General features: G+C 38.5%; 1 protein-coding gene across 1 annotated transcript in view; it reads right to left on the bottom strand.

Annotated features, from left to right (window-relative positions):
- Window positions 1-670: 670 nt before the first annotated feature.
- Window positions 671-22,226, bottom strand: part of RNMT (RNA guanine-7 methyltransferase) — a 34,473-nt gene continuing 12,917 nt past the window's right edge. Inside the window, exons 7-11 of the mRNA XM_059138899.1 lie at window positions 21,895-22,059; window positions 19,221-19,338; window positions 10,951-11,052; window positions 9,174-9,207; window positions 671-5,513 (exon numbers count right to left, since the gene is read on the bottom strand). Of these exons, the coding sequence (XP_058994882.1) occupies window positions 5,476-5,513; window positions 9,174-9,207; window positions 10,951-11,052; window positions 19,221-19,338; window positions 21,895-22,059 (457 nt within the window). The 3' untranslated portion in view covers window positions 671-5,475. The remainder of the gene's footprint in view (window positions 5,514-9,173; window positions 9,208-10,950; window positions 11,053-19,220; window positions 19,339-21,894; window positions 22,060-22,226) is intronic.

Raw genomic sequence — 22,226 nt, 5'->3', positions numbered from 1 at the left:
GATACATCTATATATATTTTCAATACATTCTCACAATACATTCAACAGATGACTTGCATCCAGAAATATTTTTAAAAATCGCAAGTCAATAAAAAACATACTCCATTCAACAGAAAAATGGGCAAGAATCTGAACAGACATGTAACAAGAGGATAGTCAAAATGCAATAATCATATGTAATGTGCTTGATCTCATTAATTATAGTAAAATGAAAACTAAAGCCACAATGAGAAACCGCTACATGCCAGCCAGAATAAAATGAAAAAGAGAAGACACTACTGAGTGTAGGGCAATTGGAACTTTGGAAAACTGGCAGTATCTAGTAAAGCTGAATTATGTACATACTGTGGCCCTGCAATTCCACTGTTAGGTAGAAATGAGTACCTATGTGCACCAAATTCATGTACTAAATATATTTTTTTAAGATTTTATTTATTTGACAGACAGAGATCACAATTAGGCAGAGAGGCAGGCAGAGAGAGAGAAGGGAGCAGGCTCTCCGCTGAGCAGAGAGCCCGATGCAGGGCTCGATCCCAGGACCCTCGGATCACGACCCGAGCCGAAGGCAGAGGCTTTAACCACTGAGCCACCCAGGCACCCCCCATGTACTAAATATTTGAGGCAGTACTATTAATAATAGTTCTGAAACTGGGAATGAACCAAACACCCATGTGATAGATATATGGTTTATTTATGCAGCGGAATACTATATAGCCACGAGAAAGAACCACATACAAATACATGCAACAAAAACCTTACAAACATAATGTACAGGAAAAAGACAGATACGAGAGAATACGTACTATTTGATTCCATTTATATTATGTCCCAAAACAGACAAAAGTAATCTATGTTCTTAGAAGTCAGACAGTGGTTACCATTGGGGAGGTAGTAACTGGTAGGGAACATGAGGGGCCTTCTGGGGTGGTGGTAATAGTTTGTTGATTGAAGTGATGACTGTATTTGCACTCTATTTGTTAAAAACCAAAGACCTGAGCATGTTATACTTCAGAGTTAATACAAAATGATTAGCTTCTGCCTGGGTAATCCACTCAGACTAAAGAAATGATTGCTTCTCTCTTGGCCTCTTCATTTGGCTGTACTCACACTTGTGCTCCCACCTCTTGCTACTTCCCAATGGTGAGGGTGGGAAAAGAACCATTCCCCACCTCCTAAGATGCAGACTAAACTAGATTTGCTACAAGACTGGTTGCTAAAGGAGCAGGTCTACCACAATGTGCAGTCCAATTCTATCTTTGCCCTCCTGCCTATTGATGACTCACTTTTTAACCCTTGGCTCCTGAGTATACTCAAATGCCCTCCTGCTCTCTCTGCCCCAAGGCCTCTTACACAGGATATATGTTCCTTTCAGGGGACACTTACATAAGTATCAAAGGTTGTTCTGTATTTTTTTTAATTAAGATTTTATTTGAGACAGAACATTCATGTACACAAGTGGTGTTGGGGGTGGGATGCAGAGGAGAAGCAGGCTCCCCTCTGAGCAGAGAGCCCAACATGGGGCTTGATGCCAGGACTCCATGACCATCACTTGAGCTGAAGGCAGATATTTAATTCAGTGAGCCACCCAGGTGCCCCAAAATAAGTATCAAAAGTTTGAACCTAAAGGTGGGAGCACCAACCAGTTAACATTTCAAGTTGTGGATAGTGAATGGGTGAGAAGTCGTCTGGGTATAATACTCGAGGTGTGTAACATGGCATTGGAATGCAGGCTTGACTTGTCTTGGTCAACTCTGTACTCTCTCTGTGCCTCAGTTCCATTATTAAAACAGAGCTTAGTTCATATACTTCTAAGGATCAAAATGAATTAACACATATGAAAGATTTAGAAAAGTAATTGACCTAAGCAGCTTAATAAATGTTGTCAACCTGGCTTTATCCAAGGTATGCTGTCCCCAAGGAAGCATGGCTCAGGATGAATCTAGGAAGCAGAGGGCTTTGGGCTAACCCAAGTCTCCCCAAACTGAGAAGAGTACCTTTGAGTGTCCCACACTTGCTTAGTATTGCAGTGAGGAGCAGGAGCCCATGCTTCAGGATTACATGGGAGCAGAAAAGAAATTGAGAAGGTGAAGAAGAGCTGGCTGTCCCCCAGCCTAGTCACATGTATCACTAAATAAATAAGTGTAGGAGCCACTGCAATGACTGCCTTCAAGGAATCAGGAATGCTCCATCAGAGGGTGAGAAATGAAGAAACTTCTCAGTTATGTAGTATTTGACATAACAGCATATAGGAAGGTGGTAACATCATGTACCTATGCTTCCTCTTTGACCAAAGGCCCAGTAAATACCACAGACATTTTGGTAGAATTATTATTATAGGACCCTGGTCCCTGGATCTGGCCTTAAAGACCCAGACTTGGCAATTAACTGGCTCACAATACATACAAAGCCTGGTAGACAACAAAAAGTCAGTTTATCAATAATGAAAAATAATATTTAGTAGCTAGAGTATTTGCACTGCCAGAGCTACACAAGAAACCACATCTTCACTAGGATGCTTGAAGACTTAGCAAAATAACATATCAAGCTAAGACAGGCTGAAGAACACATCCCCCCACAAGAGCTAATGTGACAGGAGATCTGGACCTCTGATACCTGACAATGCTTTCTCTACCTTTCCACTGTTGACTAACATTGCACGCTGGCTCAAACCCCATCAATTTGCACACCTCTGATGCCCTAATAATGCTACTAACATGAGTTTAGGCAGCAATCACATTTCCTTAATTTTGGGGTTTGGGACAGGGTAGGCTTGGAAACTCTGTACTGGTAATCTACCTTTTAGAGTCGTTACACACCTTAGTTAATAGAAGTCAAGATCTCTAATTGATGTCTCCTCTCCTTCAAAGCAAATTTCTTTGGGGAGTCACCCTGAACCAGAGGCTCGGTGGACACTGGAAGAGCAGTCATTACCCGCAGACAGCTGCAGCATGCAGGTTAGGACACCTCCCCTTTGGATGCAGCTGGAAATAGTCAGTTTGTCTCCCTGAACATGATATCTACATGGCGCCTCTCCTTTAGTGTACTCTAGGCCCAAAGAATTCAACGTGAGCATTCTTTGTTTATACCACAATCCAGCCATGTTCCCAGACCAATCCTCCCAATCTGCAGGCTGTGTCCTCCCCATAAAAGGCTGGTTTGATCTTCATTTCACTTTCATCCGCAGAGGACAAATTGGAGTGCCTGTAATCACTTTCATCAACTTCACATCATGGACCCGATATAGTGAAGAGCCATGGCCCCTCCCTAATAATTATAAATCTTGAAAGGAAAATTCCCAAACATTTAGACAGTGGGGTGTGGTGGTGGGAGGGTGTCCTCCCAGCTTTTACCTTGGTGATGGGCAGAATCCACCTTTTCTGAAAAGTTCTTCTTGAGTCACTGCCCAGACCTTTAGCTGTAGCAGGAGGGCATCAGGGAGCAGAGTGAGGAAGAGAGGCGGCCAAGTGAACAAGAAAGCTCATGCAAAGGGCAATGCCCTAACTCTGCATCCTCTGGGGTGGCTCATGTGCTTCCTGTACACCCAACAGCTTGCTTCGCTCCAAGCGAAGACACTGGCTCGTTCCACCTGGGTTTCCTTTACTCCTTTCTACCCGTTCAGTGAAGGTCCCGGGGGACTCCACCATCCTTTTCTGCTTTGTATTACCACCAATCACTCCATCCTTCAGGGGATCCTTCTCTCCCACAAGTCATCCATGGGGTGGAAAGGGCAAGAGTCTAAAAATGTTTTATTACTTGCTTAAAATTAGCCAAGACCATTAAATGAAAATGATGATAGGAAATAATAAAGAAGCCATATCCTCTATCAAACTATTAAAATACTTTCTGGAACTTCCCCCAGAATTAAAATAAACCTGGGTGTGTATGTAACACTAAGAGCTCACCATCCCCACCTCCCAGCACCATTACCAAACCTTTGTTAGCTAACAGCAGCCACCATAGTCAGAAATACTATTATTTATTTCCTCAAACGACTTATAGCAAACCACCACTAAGGCTAAAAGACTTAACTTTTATAAACTGGTAACAGTATGGAGATTGACAAACACACAAGAAACAGATATTAGGTAACCTGTGTTCTCTTGCTAAAAGGTCTGTTATTCTGACACTGTGAATAATCAACATACATAAACAAATTAAGAAACCTCAAGTTTTAAACAAGTACTCTGGATAATTACAGAAAGTAATGTCTTTTAAATCCATGCATTAAATAACTGATTTTTAGAAGAATATGCAATAGTTGCTCTGTTTTGTTCTTTGTTTCACTACACCTAAATACTGGAAAGTTTTTTTAAACAGTAAAATGTAAAGTAAGGACAAGGGTTCACTTAGGTGTCAGTTTTGGAAGAGAAGTCAAGCAAGAAGCCAGGGCTGGAAAGAGTCAACAGTTCTGAAATGGCAAATTCAAGTTCTGAGCGGTGATGGGATGCTGGAGCCTACTGCACAAAGTATGATGTTGTAATGCAAGAGCAGGTACCGCTTCTCTTGGGGTTGAAGGGGAGGAACACAGCACATAGTGCCGGTAAGCTGTATCTAACGTCAGGGAGAATTCATCTGAAGTCTGCTTTTCAGCTTCCTTTCACCTTCCTTGAACCCTCCTATTGCAGTTCCATACATCTCTCTGAGGAAAATGTGCAACAGGTTCACACGGGACAGGTTTTCATTAAGTCGTGGAAAAACAACTACGGCATTTTCATTCAATGAAGAAAGGGAAATCTGTCTAATTACATTCTTGATAACTAGAAACATTAATTGCTATGGAAGGAAATTCTTAAGATAAAGCCCCTAAAATCTGAAACAATTTTATGCTGGTATATAAAACATTCTAACCAGTTCCAGAATTAGATCATATTAGCAAATAAAGTAGTTAGTATTTATAATGAAATGTAGTAACTGGCTAAAATTCTAGGTAAAAAACTTTCGTGGCCATCTAAAATTTTGTTTTAAACATACAACTTTAGCGATATATATTGAGCACATTCAATTAATTGTACAGAACACAATCCATTTAATCTTGAAAAACACTAGATAACAGAACTACAGAAACGAGCACAAACCCCCATAAACCAGTATGCTCCTTCAGCAATTCTACAAGGGCAATGAATTTAATACTGTAAACGAACATTGAACAAATCAGAGCACTGTGGAAAGAGTTCAGCAAATCTAACAAGTCATACTATAATTTTTATGCGCTAGGAGAGTAGTGAGGCAAATGGAATTCTTAGAACATTACTTAAAAATAGATTTTTAAAGACAAAGGTCCCAACTCATTCTTATATACACACACAAAAGTTCATCTGTCACAGACAGCAAATGTTGAATTTACACATTGGAGTTTCCGGCAGCATCCTGCACATTTAGAGTAATTACGACAAACAAAGAGAAAGTTGTCAGGGATGGAGCATTCAAATCTGCACAGGACGGGACACAGCTGTCCTGGGACTACTGCGTATGTGCTCACCGCTGCTTCTCAAATGCAAAAACTAGGTAAATACCTAAAAAGAAAATAATACAAATTAGAGTTTGATTTCTCATATCTGTGGGCTAAACAGAACAATTTCAGTCCTGTTTGGAATTTGGTGAAAATTCTCAAGTTTCTGAGAGAAAAAATCCCAATATTTCTAAGAGTCCTCAATTATTCTGAGTCATACTTAAGCATGACGGGGTCATAGCTATTTACCTGAAAACAAATATCCATGTATTACAATACTCAGTGACAATATAGATCTTGAGAAAGCCAATTCAACGGTTCTAAAAATCTCTAAAAACAGCTTGAGATAAGAAAAATTAAAAGTATAAAGGCTGGGACGCCTGGGTGGCTCAGTTGGTTAAGCAGCTGCCTTCGGCTCAGGTCATGATCCCAGCGTCCTGGGATCGAGTCCCACATCGGGCTCCTTGCTCTGCAGGGAGCCTGCTTCTCCCTCTGACTCTGCCTTACACTCTGTCTGCCTGTGCTCGCTCTCTCTCTGACAAATAAATAAATAAAATCTTTAAAAAAAAAAAAAAAAGTATAAAGGCAAAGAAAATTAAAACTAAAAAATCTTACAATTTAATTCTTTTTATCTGGAGCAACAGGTAGAATAACCGCACTACCATGATTATTTCTGGCATTGGTTACCTAGATTTTCTTTTTGGGGGTAAAAATTAATAAGAATTATAAGGAACATACGTAACTAGCAAGTTAAAATTCATCCAATTATCCAACTGTTCTACTGTAAGGACTGATAAGGAAAGTGAGCCAAAAGCTACATGATAATTGATGCTTAGAGGTATTTATCTGGCCCTAACAGTGATATTCCAGTCCCAAGAATTCTCTCCCTTAAATATAATTTCCTGCTTTGGCATGTGTTCACTCAAAGAGATCTAAGTGCATCTATAATTCCTCATTCTGGATCACACTGAAGTTCAAACCTATTACATCTTCTAATAAGATATTAATAAATTTTATGGTAAGCAAACACCTGAAAAAATGACAAATCCTCAGAACATCACAAGGATGTTTAGCATGTACACTAGGACATTCAGTCAGTAAGTCAAGATAGTAGGCCATGTACCTTGGTGCCCTCCCTTTCTGAGTTAACTTCTGAACAGGGTGCAGATGAATGACTGCAGATCATGTAAAAACCTCCCAATCCTCTAGCTTTCTCCTCAACCTGTCCAGGAGTAAGATACCAGTCTTTCCAAAATGCTATTTTAGTAATGCTATTTTGTTTCTTATCTACGAGCTCCCAATTTTTTTTTTTAGGAGAAATGAAACATTGCTGGCAATACAGTAGACAGATGAACAGAGAACAGGCAGGGTGATATCAACATGGTAGATTCTTCTGGAAGACAAGAAGGCAAAGCAGTCCAAGACATTCACAAGCATGTCACAAGACTCAGGAGCAGACAGCATTATTTAACGTGGCCCTCAATCCAAGCAATCCCTCTGCAGTCCAACCTTGCCAAAAGCACCCCAAACACTAGTACCTACTGCAAACCACCCAGCAGCCCTCACCTACCTTAAATCTAGGGTCATTTAAAAACCACTCAGATGCAATGTTTGAATTCAGATCAGCAATAAATAAATTCTTTCCTTTCTAACTCAAACATTCTGAAAGTCTCACTCATATAAAATGCCTTCCATGTAGGCCTATCAATTGGGATTTAAAGAAATAAACACTGAACCACTTCTAAAAGCAAATCAGCAGGAACCTTGGTGGTTCAGTTGGTTAAGCAACTGTGTTCGGCTCAGGTCATGATCCTGGAGTCCCCGGATTGAGTCCTACATTGGGCTCCCTGCGTCACTGGCAGAGAGTCTGCTTCTCCCTCTGACCCTCCCCCATCTCATGCTTTCTCTCTCTCTCTTTCTTTCTCAAATTCATAAATAAAATCTTTAAAAAAAAAAAAAGCCAATCGGCAACAATTCTTCATGTTCCTCTCCCATTTAAAAAATCTTCTAGAGGAGCAGCAGGTTCTGGTAATAGGAGCTTGAACTTAACAATTAGACCAGCAGGAGTTTGAAGTATAGCTTCTTGAACTTATTAGGCTATGACACCAGAAAAGATGCAGTCCACAGAGCCCTCCAGTTTAGAAGAGTGTAATTCATCAAAGAACACACTGATCTGGACAAACTGGATCCTGGCTGCAATGTGACCACTGTTCCTTGCCTACTGCTTTTCACTTCTCTAAGCCACCTCCATCCTTGGTCTGGGGGGCATCTAATTTATCCAGCTGCATGCTATCACTAAACTCCACACTAAGGTACAGAAATGCATTTTTCTAAACTACAGCTAGTACCACCAGCACTACTTGTGACCAAAGCTGTTTTCCTTACATCATACTTTGGGAGTGGCAGGCTATCTAAGATAACTGTGCCATCTCCACTCTAGAAGTGAAGATGGAAATGAAGAATGAAATGTACAGGTTTACGCATACATTTCCCAGTCTGTTGGTCCTCTAATCCAATTTCCACTAAGGGTAGCAATATTCTGAGACAGACAGGCTCAACATACTGGCTCTATTTGTGTTCTTTCCTTCTCCTCTCTCTTCAATTCAGGAAGTCCTAGCACAATCCTTTCACACATGAGGCCATGGTTACAAGTATGAATCACCTGGGTAAGCTCTGAGACCTCAGACAAGTTATCGAAGTGCTTTCTTTAATCTGTGAAGATACTACAAAAAGTAGCCTACCCCTAAATTTGTGAGGATTAAATGAGTTGAAACATATGAAAACTCTCTAGTCATGCTTGAGCACGTGTTACTCAATTCTATCAGCTATTTCTATTTTCCAGATTTTACTGCTTTTCCTTACTCTCGCCTTCATCTCTTTTCCCCATTATAGAAACTTCAGCACTTCAGTTTGCCTAGTACTGCCTTTATCTGTGTCTGTTTCTTCCATTAGACAGTATACATCTAGAAAGTAGAGATTACAACTCTATTGTATTTTATTCCCCCAAAGCCCTTTCAAAGAAGTTTATGTAATACTCAACCTTGATCAAACAGATTGTCTCTGATTTACCACTTATGCCTTCAACAGAGTTAACAAATACTTAAATGAACAAAAAAACTACTTTTTATGTCCTCATGGCAGTCATATAAAGGTATTATCATCATCTTAACACTGAGGGTCTGGGCTTTCACTTCCTCAACATCCACGGACTTCACAGATTTGCCAGGCCTCTGACTTCTCTTCCAAAGACAGGCACCTCACTTTAGCATGTCTCCATACCAGGCCCTTCCCAATCACACATCCCTTTAAAATATCCTGCTCATTGCTGCTTCACTAAATGTTCTAGTACCTATTAATTATGCCTTTGTTGTCAATGTCAGAGTGGCTAGACAAAATACGTCGTAGTGTTCTATAAGCCAGAATTTCCAACAGAAATCTGAGGTAAAGATAGCAAATACAGATGGTTATGTAGTAATGAGTAAGCAATGAAAATGTTTAAGAATGCTCATGAAAGTTTATATTAAGGAACATCCTGCATATATTTTCTCTTGGCACTAAACAGCTGTGCAAGAAAGGGGGAGTTAAAATACATAGGGATTCTATGTAAACATAAACACACACACCCTAATATGTGTTAGAAAAATTCCAAAGTTTTCAAATTTTAACGATCACTCTGAAACAATCTTTGAAAATGTCAGTTAATCTATGTTGATGATATACTCACTTGTGGCTTCCCACTCTGACTTACTTAAGGTTCCCTGAAATTAAAAAAAGAACATTTTTAGATTGAATATATAAGTACATAAATGCCTATTCTTCAATACTGGACAGAAGTGCCCAAACACCCCCACTTCACTATAAATATAAGTTGACCCTTGAACAACACAGGTTTGAATTATGCAGCTATAGTTATATGTGTATTTTTTTCAACAAATAAAATAATCTAAATGTGTTTCTTTTTCCTTTTTTCTTTTTCTTTTTTTTTTTTTAAAGATTTTATTTGACAGACAGAGATCACAAGCAGGCAGAGAGGCAGGCAGAGAGAGAGGGAAGCAGGCTCCCCGCTGAGCAGAGAGCCCAATGCAGGGCTCGATCCCAGGGCCCTAGGATCGTGACCCGAGCCAAAGGCAGAGGCTTAACCCACTGAGCCACCCAGATGCCCCTCCTTTTGATTTTCTTAATAACATTTCTCTAGCTTACATTTTTGTGAGAATACAGCATGTAATACATATACAAAATATGTATTAATTAACTGATCATGATATTGGAAGGCTTCTGGTCAACAGTTAGCTATTAGTTATTATTAAAGTCTGGAGTCAAAAGTTATAGGTTTACTTTTGACTACATGGGGAATCACCCCCACACTGCCCAAGCGCCAACTATACACATAATTTAATGTTACTATTATTGTGAACTAAATATGTAAAAGAAATCAATGAGATTTTAATGTTATCCTCTAAATTTTGTCCTTTTGCCTAATTCTCTAAACCACTGATTCTCAACCAAAGGGTGAATTTGTGTAAAGAGGGTACTTGTGCATGTGTGTAACTAGAAAAAGCATCTACTTATATTTTTAATTTGGAAAATGAAAAAATAAAAAAACCTATCTTGAAACATCTAGTAGCATAGGAGGAGGGAATAAGATTTTTCATTCTTTTACAAAGGAATCACAAAATACGTATCATTCAAAGGAAATAAATTATGTTTAAAATAGTTACCAAAATACTAAAAAACAAGTTTATATAGTCATATATATGCTGCTTTGCACATACACTAACAAGACAGAGTAACTGATACAATTCTGAAGAAGTGATGAATATAAACGATAGTCTAAGATGTCCCTGGATATGTGTTATGCAAATATCTGTAATTTCTATTGATAGCAAAGTCACAGCTATATCTAATACCATTTTGGTACTACTGCATTCTTAATTAAAGAAAGCATGAACTTCCATGCAGAAGTCAGTGAAAATGGAGATGTAGTTTTTCTCCATGTAAGTTCATGAGCCCATGAATTTTATCTATGGAACATAATGAGTCAGCAGTGCCTAGGTTAAGACATAATGACATAGACTGGGTGCCTGGGTGGCTCAGTGGGTTAAGCCGCTGCCTTTGGCTCAGATCCTGATCTCAGGGTCCTGGGATCGAGTCTCGTATCCCGCTCTCTGCTCAGCAGGGAGTCTGCTTCCCTCTCTCTCTCTCTGCCTGCCTCTCTGTCTACTTGTGATCTCTGTCAAATAGACAAATAAAATCTTTAAAAAAAAAAAAAAAAGACATAATTACATAGAAAGAAACTCTCCAATCAACTTTTAACTTTCTCCCCAGCCTTATCACTCCATTCTCAGTACTGACATAATTCCTTTTCTATTCTGTTTCTAAAAAGGGGAAATATACTGACATGTATCTGATTTGTAAACCAATGAAATAATTTCGTAAGTTTCCATAAAACATGAGCTTTTGGTTTTCATTTTCTAGAAAACACGCTACACGTGAAAACTTACCAAAGGTAACCTTACTTGACTGTTCTTCATGTACTCTGCTGCATGTTCATAGTCATCTATCTTCTCAGAGGCAAGTTTGGAATTCTCATTTGCTGGATATGGCTAGGGAAGCAAGTGAAATTCCTAGTTAGGAAATTAAATGAAACTTATAATTCAGAAGTAAAAACAGGAAGTCACAGAAAAAAATAATTAAGAAAATAATCCTTAAGTATTATTTCAGCAATACAGACCACACATACTTTTGAAATACAGAAAAAAAAATGGGAGAAGGGGATCCTCTCCTAACAAAGCAGCTGTTATCAACAGTCAACTTTGATGATAATCATAGAATATTTATAGTTAGACAAAACTGTACCATTTATTTAATCACCTCCAAGGACCACTGCAGCAAACACTTGCATCTCCCTGACTCCCAGGGAAAGATATTTTCTGTTCTGACACAAAGCTGAAGGAAGTTATTATCAAAAGAGCTAAATATTAATTTAAACATTATGGTGATGTAACAGCCATCAGAAACATGAACAGAAATTATAAATAATACAAATGAAAAACTCAAAGTCCTGGGGGAAGATGGTGGTGGAGTTAAGAGGCCCAGAGGCTCACACCTCATACTATGAATTCAACAAAGTAACTATCAAGTCATCCTAAATACCCCAGAAATCAGTCTGAAGACTGGTAAAACAAACTCTACAACTGAAGGTAGAGAAAAGACTACACTGAAGAAGGTAGAAAATGCAGAGAGACAGTTTGGGAAAAGCAGATGGTGGCCACTCTGGTGGGGAGGGAGTTGCAGTCACTGAGAAGGATGAGAAACAGACCAATACACAGGGAAACATACGGGGAAAACAAATACTCATAGTACTTGGCTTGGAAAGCAAGAGGGCCTGAACTTTCCGAGTTCTTGCAACCAGCAAGGCTTAAAGACTGGTCGGTGTGTTTGGCTCTGGGAGAGCTCAGAGGAGGACACTGGGGCTGCTGTTGAAGAAAAAGCACAGAAACAGCCTGCAGACATATAACATGGAAAGAGCAATCTGAAGAGTGCCTGGGGAAGACACACAGTGGGAAGGTTAACTGCTCATCTCAGAACATGCCCCAGAGAGACAATGATCAGAGACTCCTCCAAGAATAAAGGAACTGGCTGACATCATTTCGCTTCATGGTCCCTCAGCATAAACATCAGCCACCTGCAGGAACCAGTGCTTGTGAACATTCACTATCTAAACTGCTTAAGACCATCCGACCCTGCCTACACTCTGGTGGAATGGCCCTTCCCAAGAACCCTTGCCTCAGTCCCACTGTGGTGGGCCCCCTCCACAGAAAACGGGCCCAAACCCGTACCCACATATCTGCCTACCTAGGTGTTTTGCAGGGCCTCAGTTCCAGCAGCAGAGCAAGAAGTCCTATCTCACAAGCAGACCAGAGCATATCTTGATAAAACACACATTCAAGCCAGGGAACAAATACTGCTCACAACAGGCAAAGACAGCCTCTGCAGATGACTAGCCTAAAGGACAGAGAAATCAGGACACAACAGCATAGCACACAAAACACAAACTGAAGACACTCCTGCACACACCAGGCCCTGGGGACCAAGGGGCACTACACAGCAGAGAACTAGAGAACCTCTCTTCCTAAAGCCATTATCCTCAGAACTAGGTGTAGCTAACTTTCCAAACACAGAGAGACACAGACAAAATAAGAAGAGAAATTTGTCCCAAATAAAATAATAGGACAAGGCCGTGTTTGGAGATCTAAGTGAAAAAGATACAAGCACATGCCTGATGGAGAATTTAAAGTAATGATCATAAGAATACTCACTTGACTTGAGAAAAGAATAGAGGACATCAGTGAGACCATTAACACATATAAGGAATAACAGAGAGATAAAGGGATTAAGAAACAAAATGAGAAACATGCTTAATGGAATGAACAGCAGGCTGAAAGAAGCAGAGGAACAAGTTAATGACCCAGAAACATAGCAGTGGAAAATAATCAAGCTGAACAAAAGAGAAAAAATAAATAGAACAAAAATAAACTTAGGGAACTCAGGGACCCCCATCAAACATAGTAACATTCATTCATAGTAACATTTATAGGTGTCCTAGAAGGAGAGAGGGGCAGATAATTTATTTGAAGAAATTAACAGCTGAAAAGTTCCCTACTCTGGGGAAGGAAGCAAATATGCAGATCCAGAAGCACAGAGAACCCCCATTAAAATCAAGAAAAGCAGATCCACACCAAGGCATGCTATAATTATATTTGCAAAATACAGTAATGAAGGAAAAATATTAAAAGCAGCAAGATAAACGGAGTCATTAACTTAGAGGGGAAAACCCATAAGGTTAGCAGGAGATTTTTCCATAGAAACTCGATGCCAAAAGGGAGTGGAATGACATACTGAAAAATACTGAATGGGAAAAATCAGTAGCCAAGAATACTCTATTCAGCAAAGCTACCACTAAGAACAGTAGGACAGATTAAGAGTTTCCCAGACAAACAAAACTAAAGGAGTCTGTGACCACTAAACCAGCCCTATAAGAAATATTAAAGGGGATTCTTCAGGTGGAAAAGAAAGACCAAAAATAACAGTATGAAAGTAGGAAATACAGAAGCAGTAAATATGAATGTTTCTGTAAAAATTCAGTCAAGGAACTCTCCAAAATAAAAGGATATAAGACTGGACACCATATACCTAAAACCAGGGAAAAGTAAAGAATGGGTTCAAACTTAACTATCAAATTAATATAGACTGCTATATGCAGAAGATGCTATATACACATGTAATGGTAACCACACGTCAAAACCACTAATATGCAAGGAATAAAAAGAAAGAAATCCAAATATATTACTAAAGAAAACCTGCAAACTATGAAAGAAAGAGAAGAAAGGATCAGGGAAAATCTCCAGAAACAACTACAAAACAAATAATAAAATGGCAACAAATACATATCCATCAATAATTACTTTGAATGGAAATGGACTAAACATACCGATCAAAAGACATGGGGTAAGAGAATGGATAAAAAACAAGATCCATCTATATGCTGCATACAAGAGATTCATTTTAGTCCTAAGAACACCTACAGATTTAAAGTGAGGGGATGGAAGGGTGCCTGGGTGGCACAGTCTATTGAGTGTCTGACTCTTGGTTTTGGCTCAGGTCAAGATCTTGTGTACTGGGATTAAGCCCCATATCAGGCTCTACATTCAGCAAGAAGTCTGCTTGGCATTCTGTCTCCCTCTCCTTCTGCCCCTCGCTACTTCCCATTCTCTCTCTCTCTCTCACACACACAGTAAAATAAATAGATCTTTAAAAAAAAAAAAGAAAGTGAGGGGATGGAGAAACGTTTATCATACCAGTGGATGTCAAAAGATAGTAGTAGCAGTACTTATATTGCAAAAAATAAAATTTTTTTAAATTAACATACAATGTATTTTTTGTTTTAGGGGTACAGGTCTGTGATTCATCAGTCCAACACAATTCACAGTGCTCACCACAGCACATACCCTCCCCAATGTGCAATATATTTCAAAACAAAGACTATAAGAGACCAAAAGGGGCAGTAGATAATAATAAAGGGGATAATCCCCAAAGAATTATGACAATTGTAAATGTTTACGCCCCCAACATGGAAGCACCCAAATACATAAAACAATTAATAACAAACATAAAGGAACTCACTGATAAAAATACAATAATAGTAGGTAACTTTAACTGCCCACTTATATCAATGCACAGATCATCTAAACAGAAAATCAACAAGGAAACAATGGCTTTGAATAACACAGCCGACCAGTTGGAGTTAACAGGTATATTCAGAACATTCTATCCTAAAACAGCAGAATACACATTCTTTTCAAGTATACATGGAACATTCTCCAGAACAGACTGCACATTAAGCCACAGAATAAGCCTCAAGAAATTTAAAAAAGATCAAAGTCATACCATGCATCTTTTCTGACCAGAATGCTATGAAACTAGAAGTCAAAAAAAAATGTGTAAAGACCACAAATGAAGGGAAGTTAAATAACATGCTACTAAACAATGAACAGGTCAACCAGGAAATAAAAGAAAAAAAAAAGTAAATGAAAACAAACAACAGTCCAAAACCTTTGGGATGCAGCAAAAGCGGTTCTAAGAGGGATGCTTATAGCAATACAGGCCTACCTCAGGAAGTAAGAAAACTCTCAAATAAACAACCTAACCTTACACCTAAGGTATCTAGATAAAGAACAACAAACAAAACCTAAAATCAGCAGGAGGATGGAAATAATAAAGATCAGAACAGAAATAAATGACGCAGAAACTAAAAAAATAGCTAAACAAAAAGCAATGAACCTAGAAGCTGGTTCTTTGGAAAAAAATCAGTAAAACTGATAAACCTCCAGCCAGACTCATCAAGAAGAAAAAGGACCCAAATAAACAGAATTACAAATGAGGAAGGCAAAGTAACAACAAACACCACAGAAATATAATTATAAGAGAACATTATGAAAAATTATATGCCAAAAATTGGACAGCTAAGAAGAAATGGACCAATTCCTAGAAATCTATAAACTACCAAAACTGAAAAAGGAAGAAATAGAAAATTTGAACCTGCAAAGAAATTGAATCAGTCATCAAAAAACTCCCAACAAACAAAAGTCCAGGACCGATGGCTTCCATGCAAATTCTATTAAACATTTAAAAAAGAGTTAATATCTATACTTCTCAGACTATTCTAAAAAACAGAAAAGGAAAACTTCCAAATTCATTCTATGAGGCCAGCATTGCCCTGATACAAAAACCAGATAGACACCACACACACAGAAAGAACTACAGGCCAATACCTCTGATGAATATAGACACAAAAATCCTCAACAAAATACTAGCAAACTGGGTTCAGTAATACATTTTTAAAAAAATTATTCACCAGGCTCAGTGGGATTTACTCCTGGGGTAAATGAATCAGTTGTGATACATTACATCAATAAGTGAAATGATAAGAACCATGATCATTTCAATAGATGCAGAAAACACATCTGACGAAGTACAACATCCACTCATGCTAAAAACCCTCAACAAAGTAGGTTTAGAGGGAACCTACTTCAACAGAATAAAGGTCATATATGAAAACCCAAAGCCAACATCATCCTTAATGGGGAAAAACCGAAAGCCTTTTCCCTAAGAGGTCAGGAACAAGACAAGTATGGTCACTCTGACCATTTTTATTCACCATAGTACTACAAATCCTAGCCATAGCAATCGGATAACAAAAAGAAATAAAAGGGATCCAAATCACTAAGGAAGAACTAAAACAAGAAATGGACTTTTAATTACAGAAAACAAATGGATGGTTACCGGAGGAAAGATAGATGGGCCGGATGGGTGAAACAATGGGCAGGGATTAAGGAGTACACTTGTCCTGATGAGCACTTGGTGATTAAAATGAAAACTTAAGGGGCGTCTGGGTGGCTCAGTGGGTTAAGCCGCTGCCTTCGGCTCAGATCATGATCTCAGGGTCCTGGGATCGAGCCTGGCATCAGGCTCTCTGCTCAGCAGAAGCCTGCTTCCTCCTTTCTCTCTGCCTGCCTCTCTGCCTGCTTGTGATCTCTCTCTGTCAAATAAATAAATAAAATCTTAAAAAAAAAAACAAAAAACTTAAAGAAACAAAATACAGATAAAAACTTGAGTCAAGAGAGAACACTAGGAGTTCAAGAAGGTAACGAAAATAACCCAGTCTCCAAATTATGGGCAGTCTCCATATTTCACACACACACACACACACACACACACACACACACACACACACTGATTTGTTGTTAAGGTTAAGTTGGTCAAATGTTTATTCAAATTATCTCAATTATTATTTATTTTTTTAAAATATTTTATTTATTTATTTGACAGAGAGAGATAGCAAGAGAGGGAACACAAGCAGGCGGAGTGGGAGAGGGAGAGGCAGGCTTCCCGCTGAGTGAGAACTTGATGCAGGACTCAATCCCAGGACCCTGAAATTATGACCTGAGCCGAAGGCAGGTGCTTAATGACTGAGCCACCCAGGAGCCTGGCTCAAGCATTGTTTTTAAACCATTTCAAGTAGCATCCCCTTATACTATGAAATGAACTGCTCTGTAATACATGTACATCAGAACAGAATGAACTATATAGAATACTTAATATTTTTAACAACCATTTATTCTACAAAGCTTACATATTCTTTTTAATTACTTTGTCTTTTTGCAGCAAATCAGCTGGCAAGGACTCAGTTTACACCCAGATCTCCCTAATCAGTTTTGAAGAAAATGATCCGGAAATGTCTACTTTACTATCTTCTCTTTCCTCTTTCTTTATATGCATCCTACAATAAGCTCAGATACTAAATTCGGCTGTTTGCTGTTTAAGTACATGTTTTAGTACATGCAAAGCACCAGGAAAGACGACACCCTACAGGCGTGTGTGTGTGTGTGTTGATTTGTATACACACACTTTTTCTAGTTTTCTATTCTCCCTCAAAATAAAAACAAGCTTCTCCTGCTAACATAAAGTAAATACAAATATTCTTAATTCTAAAATATAGGAAATACAACTAATGATGAATGTAACATTTTAGTGGTTTAATGTTTTCAAAAAATAATTTAGGATTTAAAATGGACGCTTCCTCAGGGCGCCTGGGTGGCTCAGCGCGTTGAGCCTCTGCCTTCATCTCGGGTCCTGATCCCGGGGTCCTGGGATTGAGCCCTTGTATCGGGCTCTCTGCTTGGTGGGGAGCCTGCTTCCTCCTCTTTCTCTGCCTGCCTCTCTGCCTGCCTGTGATCTCTGTCTGTCAAATAAATAAATAAAATCTTTAAAAATAAAATCACCTATATAAACTAAAGAAAGTATGAAGGTTCGGGCGCCTGGGTGGCTCAGTGGGTTAAGCCGCTGCCTTCGGCTCAGGTCATGATCTCAGGGTCCTGGGATCGAGTCCCGCATCGGGCTCTCTGCTCAGCAGGGAGCCTGTTTCCTCCTCCTCTCTCTCTCTGCCTGCCTCTCTACCTACTTGTGATCTCTCTCCGTCAAATAAATAAATAAAATCTTTAAAAAAAAAAAAAAAAAGAAAGTATGAAGGTTAATAGCTTTGTAACCTTGAACAAGTCACATATCCTCTCTGGGCCTCAGACTGCCCATTTTAAAATATGGATGGTCACTGTTTTGCCTACTTTGTGGGGTAATTAGCAAAATAATGAGTATGCTTAAAGTACTCTAAAAAAATTCTAAGTTGAATGAACTCTCTGAAGAAGTTCAATGATCAGTTGATTAATATGATCCTGTTGATCAAGAATAAAAATGTTGGGGTGCCTGGGTGGCTCAGTGGGTGAAACCTCTGCCTTCGACTCAGGTCATGATCTCAGGGTCCTGGAATTGAGCCCCACATCGGGCTCTCTGCTCAGTGGGGAGCCTGCTTCCCCCTCTCTCTCTGCCTGCCTCTCTGCCTACTTGTGATCTCTCTGTCAAATAAATAAAAATTTAAAAAAATCTAAAAATAAAATAAAAATGTTCACTCACCATTTTAGACTAATTAAATACTGAAAAAGGACGTAAGGAAAACTAGTCCATGGCTATCCACTATATTTAAAACCTGAATAGAAACTGTCATTGCTACAATTAGGGAAAGCACGAAGGAGTCCAGAAGCAGGTCCCAGCAACAATATAGTCTAAAAGACCAGAATTTTGCTAGATAGTCAGCAAAGAACAAAATTAGGCATGGTATGATCTCAACATAGACGCTGGCCAGGAAGATTTTTAAATGAGTAATGTTAATGAAAGGGCAATCCTGTGAAGAAGTAGTGCAATAATGCACCCCTGGGGACATTTGGTAATGTCTGGGGTCATTTTTGAATGTCACAACTGGGGGCAGGGGTGCTACTAAAATCTAGTCAACAGATGCTAGAGATGTTGTTGAATGTCCTAGTGTGAATAGAATAGTGCCCAACAACAAAGAAATTAAAGTCTAAAATGCCAATAGCCTTAAGGTTAAGAAATCCTATTTAAAAGCAATACTATCCAGAAAATAGAATTTGATGGAAACACTGCTCACTCACTCTTTCATTCATTCAAGTATTTCCTGAGTACCCACCAAGGAAAGTTTCTGTAATGAGCTCTGTCCTAGATGCTGAAGAGTCTATAGTGATACAAAATAATCTGCGATTTATATAAATATTGAGCATCTATATAGCCTTGAAAGGAATCCCAGAAACAGTCAAACAAGTTTACCGAGACCTGGAATGTTTAAACTTTTCTAAACACCTACCTCTAGGGCCTGCATTCGTTTTAACAGCATTTTATTTTCGTTGTTCTTAATCTTTTCTTCATAGAACTCCAGAAATGTTTTTTTGTAGACTAGTTTCATGTTGTACTTCTTTGCCATTCTGTCCAAAACAGATTACTTAATGAAAATGTTTCCAAAATATTTATAATTCCTCTATAGTTTACTTTCACATAACAGTGACAATGTCTGGGGATCATCAAAAAACTATTATAAATTCACAACAGGAGAATACAAAATGAACGAAGAGTAACATGCCAATAATTACATCTATAAGATAACATGCATCCTAAATCTCAGTGGGTCACAGGAAACTCTATTACTGTAACAAATAGGTCAGGAAATAAAATGAAAGCTATGAGATGGGGATGAACATCTATAAGGAACACTTTTCTATTAATTCCATTTTATTTAACTTGATCCCTCACAGTGGCATTAAGGACAGCTACCATTCCTTCTTAAAAGAGCCTCTTTCATCTCTTTGATTCTCTGACAAGATACAGTATTAATTTTTAAACCACATCTTGGGCTGCTTCTGCACAGTTTGTTCTACAAATTTCTTTTACCTAACTTCTAATGTTCTCAAGTTTGGCCCAGAGCATTACTCATTTTCCCTTTCCTGACTTCACACAGCATGCCAACAGTCATCTGTAGCTCAGCTCTCTCTTGTCATCTCATTTATTCCACTGCTTCCTAGAAATCTCCACCAGGATGCGTCACAGGTATTCTCCAACTTCCAAATCAAGGCTGAACCCCACTAGACTGTTCTGCCAATCTTTGCTACTTTAGTAAATCTATCTCATGATTCATGCCAGAAACCTCAGAGTTCTCCATGCCACCATCCTCTTTCCAATGTTGCACACATCACTACATCCTCTGTTTACCTATAAAATATTCTTCAAGAAGTTCTTAACACTTCATTGGCCACCATCTTGCTTTAACTATCACCACCACTAAGCTATACTACATTGCTTGTTTCCCTGCTTTCATTCTTATTCTCCCTCAATGAATTTTCCAACTACAGCCAGACTGAGCTTTCAAAAAAATACATACATGTCACTTCCCTCATCTACGCCCTGCAGTGGCTTTCTAGCCCACTTAATAGAACACAATTCAAAAGCCTTTTGCATGGCCTCTAATGCACTCATCTATAAGAAATGGTTCCTTGGGGTACCTGGCTGGCTCAGTCCATACAACTACACAGTATGTGACTCTTGATCTCAGGGTCATGAGTTCAAGATCCACACTGGGCACAGACCTTATTTTAAAAAAATAATAATAACAATGCTGTCTCATCTTGCGCCACTTGGGCACCGATTCCTTACAACCCACACAATGGTTTTCCTTCAGCTCATTCACATATATTGTCCCTATACCTGGAACATTCTCCCTTCTAGTCTTCAACTGGCAAACTTCTTTTCATCCTTTAGATGTTGACTTAAACATCACTTCTTCACAGGTGGATTCCTTAAATAACTCAATTACATGAGATCTCCCTGTTATACTGTTTTTTTCCTACTGCATTTGTCAAAGTTTATAGTATCTGTATTTGTTGACAACATAAGGAGTCTGGAGGATTATCTCAGGTAGAAGGTAGAGGAGGAGATGAAGGGAAAATAACTCTTAAATAGTCAACAAGAAGGCTTATGAGATGAAAGGACAATGAAAAAGAATATGTGTGAGAGCCACTGGGATATGTATGTAAGAGGCATATGTAAGACAGTGCTCCCCATAATTTGAATTAACCCTTCTTGGAAAGACAATGTAAGTTAAGAGTCTCTTTTATTCTAGGCAGTTCACTTTCTACCATAAGTCTCCAAAATAAGCCTTCAGAAATAAAATCAAGTTGTACACCTTAGAAATAGCAAAATTACAAAGAACTAAGACTCAATTTGTCCAATTTGAATAGGTTTGCCATACAAAAGCTAACTATGTTTTTGTTCAGTTTAATAAAACTGCAAAAGAATATCTCAGAATCCTATGCATTTTTCAGATCCTGTCTCACTGAATGTGTAACTGTTAAATAGTCTTTAAAAAATTTATATTATAGTGATGATTTGTGACTATACATGAGTATCACCATTAAGCAAATTAAGTACAAAAATTGCTAGGGCTTCCTAGCATTTAAAAAAACCTTTCATTTTAAAGGCACCTGAGTGGCTAGAGGACACCTAGAACCAGGTGCATGAGTGGAATACATTCTTGAATCAGGATCTTATTATCAACACTGCCTATGTGACGTACGAAAGTTCAAAGCTATAGTGAAATGTAAAACAACTTTCAATACCTATCCTCATCAAAGGAGGAGTTTTGCTTTATGAAGACTCATTTATATTACAAAGTTACTAACAGTTTAAAAAAAATACATTTCACTATTTTCAATGCCAGGTATTTTCTGCCACAAGATGAAGGCAACAACAAAGTCTCCCTTTCTTATCTACAGGATAAAGTAATTCCATGGTTAAAAGAAAACTAAATAAGCAAGGTATAAGAAGCTACGGCATAAACCTGAGCTTGAGGTTAGTTTCTCTTTTTTCTTTTTACAAGGCTATACTTTTTCTTTGGTTTCCATTTAAAATAAGGAATGAACAAAAATACTAATTTTGTTTCTTTCTCTTAAGGCAAAAAGAGAAAAGTAACAGATTAATGACATTCTTACTCATTTAGCAATGGAAAATAGACCAAGAATTCAGGGACATCCACAACACCTTCCAAGTTGAAGTCATATTTGCAGCCAAATAAAGGATAATCTCCTTTCTTCTGAAACTTCACAGTATATATCTCATTCCCAAATGATTCTGTTTCTGAAGCTTCAAGGCGTCTTCTATTAAAGGTTATCCCCAAACCAAAATAAAAAGATTAAAGCTTTATTAGCTCAGACTTATTCTGATAAGATTATGCATGTGAAAAAACTACAAGATGCAATTTTAAAAAGATACCTGATCAGCTTTTTAACTGGATCTGAACTACTTTTAAGAAGCAATACATTAA

The sequence above is a fragment of the Mustela lutreola genome, chromosome 11 (assembly GCF_030435805.1).
Source record: "Mustela lutreola isolate mMusLut2 chromosome 11, mMusLut2.pri, whole genome shotgun sequence".
Lineage (NCBI taxonomy): Eukaryota > Metazoa > Chordata > Mammalia > Carnivora > Mustelidae > Mustela > Mustela lutreola.
The sequence above is the reverse complement of the archived record's forward strand: the minus strand, read 5'-3'. Positions and strand labels throughout refer to the sequence as shown.